The sequence below is a fragment of the Diplotaxodon limnothrissa genome, linkage group LG1 (assembly GCF_057381915.1).
Source record: "Diplotaxodon limnothrissa isolate DT_005_m linkage group LG1, D_limnothrissa_male_GT1.1, whole genome shotgun sequence".
Classification (NCBI taxonomy): domain Eukaryota; kingdom Metazoa; phylum Chordata; class Actinopteri; order Cichliformes; family Cichlidae; genus Diplotaxodon; species Diplotaxodon limnothrissa.
This window is the reverse complement of record NC_140596.1, coordinates 5,074,774-5,088,884: the sequence shown is the minus strand read 5'-3', so window position 1 is coordinate 5,088,884 and position 14,111 is coordinate 5,074,774. Positions and strand designations below refer to the sequence as shown.

At 37.1% G+C, this 14,111-nt stretch overlaps 1 protein-coding gene across 1 annotated transcript; it reads right to left on the bottom strand.

Moving 5' to 3' along the window:
• Nucleotides 1-1,941: 1,941 nt before the first annotated feature.
• Nucleotides 1,942-9,468, bottom strand: LOC146639294 (adhesion G protein-coupled receptor G2-like). The gene is made up of 11 exons (XM_085351162.1): nucleotides 9,334-9,468; nucleotides 8,821-8,937; nucleotides 7,952-8,074; nucleotides 7,725-7,770; nucleotides 7,449-7,543; nucleotides 5,500-5,621; nucleotides 5,121-5,389; nucleotides 4,954-5,050; nucleotides 3,669-3,798; nucleotides 3,126-3,282; nucleotides 1,942-2,036 (listed from the first exon to the last, which is right to left on the bottom strand). Exons 1-11 carry the CDS (start codon nucleotides 9,466-9,468, stop codon nucleotides 1,942-1,944), a joined length of 1,386 nt encoding a protein of 461 aa, XP_085207288.1.
• Nucleotides 9,469-14,111: the final 4,643 nt, after the last annotated feature.

Here is a 14,111-nt window from a genome sequence, read left to right as displayed (position 1 = left end):
CAGCTAACAAAAACAATGATGAGCAGTCAGGCTGCAACCTCCATTTCTACCTGTTCATATTTCAACACAGAATCACTGTGTGCTGTCAAATTTGTGTTTATACCTAAATAATAAGAGAAAGATCATATCTGACTTCATTAAGATGGGATTTGTGTTGGTGTGTGGGACTGTAGCCTGTAGGTTTATATTATTAACTGATAATTATGAGACAGTGTGTTTCAGATCAGAGTTACAAACCAAATAATTCCGTAAGATAAGATAATATAATATAAACCTTATCCCATAAGTGGCAAATTTTCTTGATAACGTACTGCATTACTTTTTAGAAAGGTTTTCTGTGTTACATGTGTAATACATTACTTATTTCTTTTGAGCAATGACCCCAACACTGATCACAACAGATGATAAATACCTCCAACTTTTACAAACATTTGACCACTCAGCATGTAATTAATTTGCACAAATGTGTCTTTGATATGTTGCTTAGAGATGGTGGTGACTCTCAAATCAGAGTCAATGAGAACCCAATGAGACTTGGTATCAAATTGATAGCAATAATGGAATTGCTAAAATGATCTCAATTACCATCCCTACTTGAAAAGCTTTTTTAAAAGTCAGGCTTTTTCATTTACCACTTGCAAAATCAGTATTCACATGGCAGTCTTTTAAAGGTTTGTCTTTATAGTTGCAGCTGGAAATAGTATCTTTACATGTAAAATAGTTTAAAACATCAGCAAGCAATATAATGACTGCAATCATAAATAAACATTTCAGTGAAATGTTGTAAATCAGGTATGTCAACTCAAATTTACTCACACAAAGATGCCACACTGGAAAAAATGGCCCTCCAAAAACAAGAAAAAAAAACTTAATACAAAAATAGAATGAAGCTGCACAATTTCCAGTTTTTATTGTTTATATTGACATGATAGCCTCTGGTAAACTCAGATACAGATACATGCTTAGATAAGCAAAATAGTACTGAAAGTATTCACAAATGCATTTTATATATGTAAGAAGACACACCTGAAGATATATTTAAAAATCTCACATAAAATATGATATGCAGTAATTATCTAGATAACAATACCAGAATATCAGAATTACAAATGTCAGAGCTCTACACAACTAAAACTAAGATCAGATCCTTATGCATTGTATAAAAGTAGAATAGATGACTTGACAGACAATGAACCAGGACCAATCAGGACAGAAAGATCAGGTCAGATCAGGATTTTCTGCAGAAATTATTCTCTCAGTTTCACCATTTCACAATTTTCACAGAATTGCCCTTCATAGAAGAAAAGAAACTTGAATAAACATCTTATCTAAACATAATATCTTGGAAAGATAAATCCCTCATCCCATTTCATTACACATGGTACATGGTTATACATGCAGACAATCTAAAGCCAAAATTATAATGTGAAATTAGGCAGTTCCCTGACTTTTATGCTGATAATATTCAGCTCTACTGCTCAGAAGAGCAGTAGAGCTGAACAGTTTGGAAGTCCATAAACTGTCCTTTTAAAAACTGACTTTAAAGCTTTGAATCATGACGCTCCTGCCTATATTTCTGATCTCTTAGAACCTCCCACTCCTTCTCGCAGCCTGAGATCATCTAATCAAAGGCTGTTGGTAGTTCCCCAAACACGTTTTAAAACCAGAGTTGATAGATCTTTTAGAGTGGTGGCCCCCAGGTTGTGGAATTCTCTCCCTCCGGAATTTTATTTATTCTTTTAAACATCATCTTAAGACTCACTTATTTAGATTAGCTTTTAATTAGATTTGTACTGTATGTTTGATTGTACTGTTTTATGTTTATGTGTTTTATATTATTGTGAAGCACTTTGTGGTTTTTATCCTGTGAAGATTGCTATATAAATCAATAAAGTAAAGTAAAGTAAAGTAAATTCCATGAACACACTTCTCGAACTCTTGTTATTTGCTGTTGATCATCTTACTGGAGGAAGTTGCTTCAGCTGATTTTTTAAGCTTTCTTAATGAACATACAAACCACAGGAAGATGAAAAAACCTGCAAGGCAAACAGAAGAGAGAGCAAGAGAGAGTTAAATAGAGGAGGTTTGGACAGTGAGCCAGACATACAAATCATGCAATAAACCTGATATTTCAACAGTGTCAGATTGCTGTTTATCCATAGATGGTAAAAAACAAAAACAAACAAACAAAACACACCCCAACAGAAACAGTTGTATTGAAATCTGCTAAAAATAGAACCATCTATTTGATAGTACAGTGGCTTGGAAAAGTATTCGCCCCCCTTGAACTTTTCCACATTTTGTCACATTACAGCCACAAACATGAATCAATTTTATTGGAATTCCACGTGAAAGACCAAGTTTTTTCATTTATCTTTAGGCATGAAAATGATTTTTGTACTTCTATGTGCATTTTTAACTTCATTTTTTTAAACATGTAATTTTTTCCTTTTTCTTTTTTTAACATGGCAGGGTATGGAGTGACGTGACACATCAGTGTCCAGTGTAGTGGTTAATGTGCACGTAAACCATCAACAATGACACAAATACAAGAAAACAGCCTTCGAATAGCTGTCCACTGTAGTCACTAGTATGCATGAAAGGGTTAAATATGCATTTTCTGGTCATTTCAACTTTTATTTCAACCATCTATTTTCACAGCCACATATCTAATTTAGATTCACTGGGGGACTGGATTTTATCTGAGCTTTGACAGGTAGGGTATGCCCCGAACTGCTTGCCAGTCCATCACAGGACTAATATAAAAGTCTTTTTTATAATGTCATACAGTATTCTTGCAAAAGACCCATCATACCCAACTGATGTGACCACAACGGAATCCTAACCCATATTTTGGGAGTCACTAGTGGTTATTTCATATTAAAACCACCAAATCTGAAAAAGGTTCAGATCTGATCCTGTAGAATCGGCTGATTTAAATGAAGTCATGCATAAATACGTTTGGCCTTTTAAAAACTGCGATGAAATTAAGTTTACATTCATTTCACTTGTTAAAATCCACAATTATTTTCTGTTATTTTGGTTAGATTTAGTAGTAATTTTTGATTGAACACACACAAACACACACACAGAAGAACTAAATGAATGAAACACAATATACAGACCTTGCAGTGAGTTCAGGAGACAGAAAAGGTAGAGGGAAATGTTGGTCAGGTTACTGAACGAGAAGAAGACCAGGCCCCAGGTAATGCCGAGCAGAGCGCAGACACCGAGGAGGGGAAAAATTGCTTGCTTGGCGTTTTTGTGGCGAAGCTGTCCAAAAACAAAATGACACAAGACACAGCAGATTAGAGACAAAATCTGAAACTAACAGAGGCCTTCACATGTGTTTTAAAGGTAATGACAGGAATTCTTCAGTATTTTTTTTTTTGTTGTTATTTATTTTTTATAGACACTGTAATGGAAATTAGGTTTTAGGTACTGAAATATTACTGGAATGTAAACAGTTTATTTAAAAATCCACATTGAACCATTTCTCATGCAAAGAAATGAAAATTATCTCGAAAAACCAGCAGTCCTTGTTGTTAAGACCAGTTCATTGTTGGCGGGCTTATCAAAGGATACAATTTTGTGGAAGGATTTGGAAATTACTATAAATATCAAAGGTTGAAGTTTATTTAAAAAAGGATTACAAGAATAACTCATACCTCTTTGTTATACCCAACATTCAAAACACGTTTGACTGTCACCATAAACATGATCATGTTAAAGAGGAACACCATGGTGAACAGTCCAGTAGTAGTGACCGCCTTCACTGTTTCATTAGATATATAGCATCTACAAAGAAAGAAAACAGACAGTGATTTCATCTCACACAGTTATATGTTTATATATATATATAGTGCTTTCGGTTCGGTATGCATATGTATTGAACAATACAAAATTTTTAATTTTTTTTATCAACGTTTCTTCTGATGATGCTGTCTGTGTTGAGAGCTCAGTGGATCTGCGTTCGACTACTCCGCCTAGGCTGCACTGTCGAGCGCAGATCCACTGAGCGCAGGGCAAGCTAGCAAGACAGAAGCTAAGCTCGTTGCAACATGGCAAATTTAATCTCCCCCACCCTCATTCAGATCTGGCGTTTGGAACTATTTTGGTCTTCATGTGACGTATGACCCTGAAGGTAAGCGCGTCATGGACAAAAGTAAAACAGTATGTCGGATGTGCCACGCAATGCTCAATTACATGGGTGGGAACTACTGCGTTAGTGCAGTTTGCTCGTTAACGTGTTGATGCCGTCTAGCCCCACGCACGGGGCGATCCGCGGTAGCTCGTTAACGGAGATTTGCTGTGTTGTGGCGTTAATGTCATTTCAACGAGATTAACCTGAAAGCACTAGTGGGAACACAATGAATATGACTGCACATTTATGCCGACATCATCCTAGTGCAAAGACAAGTGGAAGCAGACAAAAACAACAAGCACGCATGCTACAAATTTTACCCGAGTCATTTAGACAGTCGTTAGCACATGATTCTCCTCATGGGGACCTGATATGTTTAATATGCTGCTGAGAATATAGCTCAGAAGAAGCGTATAGTATAGCTTTTATTTTGGAAAGAGCCATTTCTCTGTAACAAACTCTCTTTTCCAAAGATGAGTGATTTCTCGATCAGATAGATTTATTATTTTATCCCTTTGTTGTTTCAGCAACATTAAATTTAAAAACTGTACTTTTGACTTAAAATATATATTTATAATTTTAATAAATGACAAATTAAAAAAGCATGAACATTTTTTTTATCGAAAAAATATCAAACCGAACCGTGAATTTTGTGTATCGTTGCACCCCTAATATATATATATATATATATATATATATATATATATATATATATATATATATATATATATATATATATATAGAGAGAGAGAGAGAGAGAGAGAGAGAGAGAGAGATGAATGACTCTGTGTAATAAATATTTTCCTCACATTTTCATGTCATCATAGTTTGATCTGTCTAGAGGGACATGGCCATAAAAGCCTCTGTCTGTGATAACCACCACTGACACAATGACTGCAGGAACACCTGAAACACAAAAAATGATTAGTCACGCACAAGATTGCTGACTGCTTCCTGTTTGAAGGATTCCACTTACCCCATCCCACCACACTGAGTTTGAGAATGTATCTGCTGACAGAAATGTTAAAGATTTTGACTAAGAGAAGGTAGAGGTGGAACCCCTCCAAGGCCATCCAGGTGAAAGTGGCCAACAGGGAGTAGTGAAGGGCAAGAGCCATGTAGAAACAGAGCCAAGTGGAGGGGTGTGCTGCCACTGCCTGACTGGGCAGGAAGTGCAGGTTGAGGAGGATCAGGGCGATGACGAGATTGATGTGGATGTTCATAGAAACATCTTTTCTGAGCGTCCTGTTGGATAGAGAAGAAGGGATCTATTGTAAATGACAACTTTCTTTGTCATATTTGATTGAAAAATATGTTGATGGGGAAAAAAACAAAAACAAAAAACCACAAATTACCTGTTTGTGATGAAGAGTAAAACGGTGATGATCAGAGTAAAGAGAGACACGCTACAGCCAATCACAGAAATGTATGCTAATATCTCAATTTCTTTTTTTGAGACGTGCACAGAAGGAGACGTCTGTGGAGCAAATATACTTTCACATTATTTGTTCACATTATTAGTGGCACAAAATTGAGGTTTTTAGATGTTTTAAGTTTAGTGAATCCTAAAAATGGGGCGGTTATTTATTTAAGATAGTTTTTTTAAATGTATTCATTTTACAAAATGTTTAAGTTTAGCCTTTTTAACTTTAATAACAATATTTCAGACCTAACTGCTTTTTTTACAATTGGCAAGTTAACTGGCATATTAAATCACCTCTGCTGTTTTTAACAGAAAGCTAATTAAATGTTACTGTATCCGTTATAATAAACTCACAACTTTTATTCCAGTAGCTGGTGTGTAGGGGTCATTAGCTTGTTGCCTGACCCAAGCTTTAGCTGTCAGACAGAGTGCCTCACATTTGACACTGTAATGCATAGGTACACCGTGAATGCAGTCAGCTCAATGACTGCAAGGTACCACATCATTCCACGCTTGAGTATGAGCTGCGTGGACCTTTTCCATGTTTGGTATTCTTGTACGTTGCCTCCATTTTGTTCTTGCCTGTCTGAAGGACACTGGACCTCATTTACTAATATTTGCATATAAATGTTCTTACCCTGGCTAGGGCTGCCACAAACGATTATTTTGATAGTCGACTAGTCACCGATTATTTTTGCGATTAGTCGACTAATCAGATCATGCATCCATTGGACGTAAAACCTACAGCTTATTGCACCAGCAGCATCTGCTCTTATATAACTATCATTAGCTTACAGCTTTAAGTGTTTAAGGTATGTGCTAACTAAAAAAGACAAGATGTTAGTTTATTACATTTTAATGAAATTTGCAGATTGTTTCGGTGGAGTTTAATAAACTCAGCCGTCTGCTCCTTGCTATCTAAAATATAACAGGACACCGGAGTATATTCTCGAGCATCTCACACTTGTGATGATCAGCTGTCTGCTTGACGTTTATTCAGCTGTGTAAAAACTGTAACTTTAATCTCAGCCAAACCGATTTACTCAGGAACAAATAAAATACAAAAAAAAGCAAAACAATAACATTTTTAAGTTATCTAAGTGACTCATATATGTTTAACCTGAGTAGCGAAAGACAGCGGTGGGTTTGAAAACTGTTTGCTGGGAGGCCAGTGTTCTCACCGGCGCTAGTGAGCCTTGCCCCCGGCTAGCTATCGAGCTAGTGGGTAACAGACGTCTCCGAAAACGTCGGAGTGTTTTTGAAAATATGTGGTGTCTTGATAAACTGAGCAGATATTTAAAGTTTACACAGCTACATTCTCGCCTGAATATATGTTAAACGTTTATTTTGTGACCCAGAAAGAATAATACCAGTAATATTCAAACTAACTAGCTGCTGCCATTGTTGGAAACTGAGCTGGGCTGCGCTATGAATTCTGGGACATAGCTTCTTCTTCTTCGGGGTTAATGGCAGCTGGCATCCTTGTACATGCAGTGCTGCCATCTTCTGTTTCGGTCCGTTATTACACGCTTAAATCCTACTACTTATTCCTGCGTCTTTTGTGATCTTACAAAGCTTCAAACGACGCGTCGACTATTAAATTAGTCGGCGACGATTTTGATAGTCGACGTAATCGTAACTAGTCGACTAATCGTGGCAGCCCTAACCCTGGCAAACCTTCATAGCAAGCAATACTTGTTTAGTGTTTTCCTAAACTTTTGGATTTAACAAGCCTAACTGAGGCATGACAAAACTGTGATGTAATTCTTTTTAAAACTCTCCTTCTTATTTATTTATTTAAAAGATTTCTTAAATTACTGGCATAATTTTATGCCTTTTTTTGTTCATTATACTTTGTATATTAAAAAAGAATAAATCTACCATGAGCACGCCGAAGTATGTGAAATGGTCACAGGAACAGGTGACATTACTCTGACCATCAGTCCACCGAGTGCGACAGCCATCCGTACTGAAATCTGGTAAGTGAAACAAAAACAACTATTATCCATGAGATGCTGTCACCTCTTAATTATATCAGTTCACTCAGAAATCTGTAATGTTGAGTGAAACTAGAAACCCAGATGACTACAAATTTAAAAAAGACATAGTTATGGTACATATTACTTTTTATGAGAGACATCATGCTTGGTTACTCACTGTTTGTTGAAAAATTAAAGAACTGACAGGAGGGTTCCTGGGTTTTCTATGGCAAAAATAAACAGACATATAACAAAATAACTATTTTATATCTGTTTAGTGTTATGCATCTATATTTTTTTACTAACTTTTAGTAATAATAATAATTTACACAGACTTCCATAATATTCAGGATTATATATCAATATGCAAGAGTGGAACAAGTGATGAAATGAAATTATAATTACATTTATATCCTTAAAGTTTATGGTGATGTTGACAGGATCCTTAAGACCTGATATTCGCTTGCCCTGCACACTCAGGATAACCAGTCTTCGATCATATACATCATATAACACTCCCGCATCAGTCTAGAATGCAACACATACACCAGTTCATTTAAAAGTTTGTTCATAATGATTTTACGTAAGATTTTTATAAAATTCTAACTGCAAAAGGGGAAAGCAACTCAGAGATAATGTCGCACTGTTTTGAATCTGTCATTTACATCTTAGTAAAAACAAGAGGTTTGTCTTTTCCCATGTACTACTACTCTACCCCCTAAATTCAAATGTTTCTAAATTTGTATTGCTTTACATTTTGATTTACATAATACCAAAAGATCAACTTCTTGTGCATCACTGTGTTTGAGTAACTCTTCCTCTTTTTTCAAAACATAATTCAGCCTGCATGATGTGTAACACAACCCTTAACCCATTTACTTTTTTTCCTTTGTAATAATAATAAAGCAAATTATGTACAAAAATACTGAAAGGAATTCTGAATGAGTGTGAACTTGGCTAAAACTTGGCCAATGATATACAATCAATCACAAAAAAAATCTATGTGAATTTGCAGTTGGAGTTACGTGCAGAAATAAACTATAAACACTACAACAGTAAAAGATAAATCAGGTTTAAAAATGGTACCTGCTCACAAATCAAATAACAAGATAGCTCCCCAATACCCAGTCGAATCAAGTATCCATGGGATTCATTGGAACAAGCTTGATTTAGAACTCAAAACATATTTCATATTGACTGTGAGAAAATTGTGGAGAATTTTATACACAACAGAAGAAACAAAGTATTTTACAGAAGCCCATATGCTGCCCTACCCCATTTGTTTCAGGCAACTTAAACAAGGAGAACACAATCTTGTCCTGTTGTCCAATATCCAGAGTGCTTGGTAGCTGAACATGCACTTTGCTCTTGGGGACCTGACTCAATCCTGCCTATATCATTCCCAGAAACAGAGGGAGAAATATTGCATTTGAATACATGAAATAGTATGATAGAACTGTCACAGCTACTGCACAGTTGATGGTATTTAAAAGGCTTTTTGAAGTATTAATAGCAAGGAAATTTAGAAATGGAAATTTGTTCAGTGATGTAATAATTGATAAGAAAATAATATGACCTGCAAATTGTGCTCAAGGCAATGTCAATCAAAGCAGTAATCAGTAAAAGTCATCATCTGAGATCAAAGTGTGTGTACACATTGTTTAAATATCGTCTAACAGTTGTTCAGATATTTCAGCCCAAGCCAAAGAAATGATTGGACGTGGTTAGTATTGCTCCCAAAAAGTGAAAACAGCAGTGTCAATCCTTTCTGTCTTTTGGGTTTTTACCTCATTGTCACTGGCATAAATTTCAAGGCCTGTAAAGGAACCAGTGGGTTTGAAGAGGAGAGCCACAAAATTGCCTGAAGATATATTTATGACTCCTTTTACTGGAGTTTCTTCTAGAATTTTTTCTAGGCTCATCAAGGCTCTGGTGGAAAAGGACAAGAATAGTTCATCACAAGTATTATATTAGTTTACACCCTGTCATCGATTCAATAACACAAAAATATTCTTAATATTACCAAATTCTTCATTTTTAATGTAAAGTGTTTTACAAATTGCACTCACCCACCACACAAATGTTCAAACACCAAATTCTGACAAACTGAAAAAAAAAATCATGTATTTAGGGTAAATAAAATGCTTACTCAGCAAGGTTTGTTTGGGTTGAACCATCCAGGATGTTTGTTGTATACCTCATACAGCAGCTGGCTGTAAAGTAATTAAAGGAAACAATTTAAATAAATTTTTCATGGGGGTATTACGTTTCAGCTCAAAATAGACATTATTCATTGTATCATGAACTTTTAGCCATAGACTACTTTGTGCAAAAGAAGTAAATGGACTGGTTCTGGTTCTGGTTCTTCTCACCTACCTAATGGAATAGTCCAGGGGTGAGTGGACTATTTAAGCGGGTGAACGCAGGTGTTCAGGAAGGAAGGACCAGGTCAGTGTAGCTGTATGGAGTTTGACCTTAATTTCCGTTGATTTAAGTTTAGTTATGTTTATTTGAACTGAGTTAATTATGGAGTTGAGTTTTTTTTTAAATTTATTTTTGTAAATATGGTTTGGTCACAAAATGGTGAATAAATCACTCGCTACACTGGACAGCATCTGTCTCCTGCACTTCTTTGGCCGCTTAAGTCAAGTTCTACCACATTTGGTGGCAGCAGCAGTGGGTTTCCAGGCCAATTAATGAGTGGAGAAGATGTCTACCCAAGCAAAGAGAGGGCTTGTTCCAGAATGTGAAGCAGGTGATTTACAAGATGGCAGCGACCAACAAGGGGCAGTAAGTGGCTATATTGATGGACAAGAGAATGTGGCTGAATTGTCCAAACGTTTGCGAACTCTCATGCAACAGCAGGCTGAACTCGATGCTAAACTGGAGCAAGAGCACAAGCACCAGGAGGATAGATGCAGGCAAATCCGGCATCAGTTTGCCCAGGTTCAACAGCAGGTGCAGCAGGGCAACCAATAGCGTCAGTTGCTTGAAGTTCAAGCATCTACATCTGCGTCTTCAAGAGGACCTACTCCAGAACCATCTTCCAGCACACAAGAATCAAATAAGTTTGACTTGGAGCCAGTACATCAACCCAGTGAAGCACAGCTTTCAACACTGATGAGACATTCAGACTGGAAGGTGCCAAAAATTCAACCTGACAGTGAAGGTAAGGACATTGAACATTATTTGATCACATTTGAAAGAATTACTAATTGCCACGAGATCAGTGGGCTCTTCACCTAGCACCACTGCTAACTGGGAAAGCTTGTTCCGCCTATGTAGCTATGGATATTGATGACACTATGGACTATGCAAAAGTAAAGTGTGCTGTCTTGCAGAAGTATGAAATAAGTTTTGACACCTATCGAATGAGGTTTTGTTCTAGTACTTTTGGAGAAGAGGGAACCCCAAAGACGAACGATCAAATTGGATATTCCATTGTTATGGAACAGTTTCTCAAGGTTCTGAATCCTGATATGCAGATGTGGTTTAAGGAACATATCCTAAAGACTTCCAAGCACGCAGCAGAACTGGCTGAAGCTTTCTTAGCAGCTTGTCGACCATCAAAAGACTTCATTCAAGCTAGGTTTTTTTTTCCAACATGCCATCGAACGAGTTAGGTGGTGGAACTGACTTAAACGCTAAGCACACATGACAGAACTGGTATAACTCAGATCCTGCCAGATCTGAGACAAAAAATAAAACCAATAAAACATGTCATTTGTGTGGTCAAATAGGTCATCTTAAAGCTCAGTGTACAAAGATGTCTGTTAGTAAAAATTACATTTGTTCTGCTAGACAAACTGAAGTCAGTGAGAATCACAAAAATGAATTTGAATGTCAGCAACATGAGCCATCAATTGGGGTACTTGTTTTTTTTTTGTTTTTTTGTTTGTTTGTTTGTTTTTTTGCCTGTCCCATTTGGTTCTTTTGCCATCAGAATTGTTGTCTAAGGCAAAGAAAGATGCCCAATGAATTTACTTTACCAAATGGACCACCCCAGCCTTGCCGTATTGGTCTATTTGATTCACCTTTGCTTTTATTGTTTATTTTAATTTCATTTGCTGAACACGGGACAGACTTGACTGGGGAAAAGAAAAGGGAGAAAGAAAGAGGGAAAGAAAAAGAGCGGGGAAGAGGGACGGTGATAAAGGGCAAAAACCAACAAAACAAACAGACAAAAAAATATATATATCAATGACCTGGATCACCTGTTGAGAAAGAAAAAAGAGAAAACAAGCAAAGAAAAAGAGAGCAATATAATAAACAGCGGAGCTCATGGGCAGTGACGTGCCCGTGAGCTCCGCTGGCAGCCAGCTGTGCCAGAGTGACCGAACCTCAGGCCGAGAGAGCCCCAGGCTCCAGGCCCCGACAAGCAGCCACCAGGAGTGAGCCGATGGGTACCTGGATGCCCATCCATCCACCCTTGTCTGAGGGCGTCTGCCACTGGCAGCGAAAGTGGTGGGGGGAGATAGGCCTCCACAGTGAATGTGTGCTGTATTCATGGTGATAAGGTATCGTACCCAATTGCTGAGGTTGCAATTGAAGTTGAAGGCCAGTGTTACACTCTTTCAGTGGGAGTGCTGCAAACTCTGCCTTATCAAGTGGTGTTGGGCCGTGATCTTCCAATATTTACAGAGCTAATAACCAAGCATTCATGTCAGGCTGAAGCAGTTGAAAGTTTGTTAGCGGTCACAAGGTCAAAAGCAAAGGAGCAACAGGTTAATTCTTTGGGTTTGGATGAATTGCCTTTTGCAAATGAGGATGCGCCATTGGACGAGTCTAGCACTCATTCTAAACCAAAAAAGAGCACGTGACAGAGAAGACATGAAAAGGTGAAGAGAACAAGAGTAGCTGAACACATTTTATATCCTTTGAAGTCCGAGGCTCTCCCTAGTGCTAGTGAGGTTGCTTGGCTACAGAAAGAGGATTTAACACTTGAACCATTGTTCTCTAAATGTGTTCCAGAGGCAACTAAAGTTGAGGGAAGGAAGGAAGTGTTTGTGGTTAAGGAAGATTTGGTTACCACAACCAGGGCTAACACAGAGAGAAAGACAACCCTTCACACTCACATTTTTACCTATGCCTAATTTAGACTCACCAATTAACCTAGGCCAATGCATATATTTGGACTGTGGATGAAAACCAGAGTAACTGGAAAGAACCCACCAAAGCATGGAAGAACAAGCAAATGCCACACAGAAAGGTCCCACAGTGAATTCAAAACCTGGGGTTTCTGCTGTGAAGCGACAATGCTAAGCATTGCACCACGCTGCCACCCTAATAAATAAAGAATATTTATGAAATTCATCTAAAACTTGTCCCTGTCTCTTCTCAGTTTACTTAAGATAAAGTTAAGAGAAATGCATTAAACCACTTACAGAATGTTTCATTACAAACTGAACTGCAATAATTGCCACAGGAAGCTCCTGATACACAGCTCCAGGAGAAGCTTCCATGAGATACAAAAGACAACAGCCACCAAAGCATGCAACATGTTATCCTGGGGAAATGGAGAGAATCAGTTTAGAACAACAACAACAACAACAACAACAACAAAACACCACTTATTCATTTATAGTTACATGTTTTTTATCAAGGTGAATAGGCCTTGTGATAAACTTCATCATCATCAGTCCAATGTGAAGAGCATCGGTTTATATAACTATTACCCCAATTTCAATTATAGCTGGGCCACTGTGTTAAATGTAAATGTAAACAAAATGCAGTGATTTGTATTATAAATATACATTTGATTATAAATATGAACCCATATTTTATTCACAATAGAACGCACACAAAACATCTAACAATTTTAAGCTCAACATTTTAAGAAAAAAAATAAGGTAATTTTGAGTTTGATGGCAGGAACCCTTCTCAAATAGTTGGGACAGGCTCGGGTGCAAGGTGCAAGATGCTAGAATGCCATAAAGTGGCAAGCATAGTATACAGGAACATTTGTGCCGAGCATGACCTGAAGGCCCCAGGGTCAAAATGGGACGAGCTTCCCTAGTGTGGTTGAAAATGACCAAGCTATGATCCACCGCACCGCAGCAATTTCCTAATGTTGTAAACCTGCTCAACATTTGGCAATAAAACCCTTTCTGATTCTGATTCTGATTCTATATATAAGATGTTATTGTTTATATTGAAAATTTGATGCAATTGCCTTCTAACATCAAACAGGCAAAGAATTGGCGTGTTAATTAAAAAAAGAAAACATTAGGAATAGTGAGGCAGGGTACTTTTGCATTTGTGTTTCAATAAGATTGCACAGTTTCCCCTTACTGCACATGTCAGTAAGAGAATTAGCAAAATATTTATCTGAATGTATCCTTATTTAAATGAAAAATGTTTTGGATGTGGAATACTCATCCAATGGAATGGAATATATGAAAATAACAATAGCAACAACTACAATAATCATAATGATAATGATTATTATATTCATAGAAAAATATGTTTAGAAAAAACATGCATGTAGAAACCCCCACAATCTTACTGCCATGTACCTTTGCAAAAATCATCAATAGGCAACTTTTAGTCCTGATATTCATATTTA

What these genes read in the sequence shown, in the direction of transcription:
- LOC146639294 (XM_085351162.1), bottom strand. Translation starts at nt 9,468, where the DNA reads ATGAGCCTAGAAAAAATTCTAGAAGAAACTCCAGTAAAAGGAGTCATA. An exon ending in CATACTTCGGCGTGCTCATG is followed by an intron (nt 5,622 to 7,448) that starts GTAGATTTATTC and finishes TTTGCTCCACAG; the next exon opens with ACGTCTCCTTCTGTGCACGT. An exon ending in ACTCAGTGTGGTGGGATGGG is followed by an intron (nt 5,051 to 5,120) that starts GTAAGTGGAATC and finishes TTTGTGTTTCAG; the next exon opens with GTGTTCCTGCAGTCATTGTG.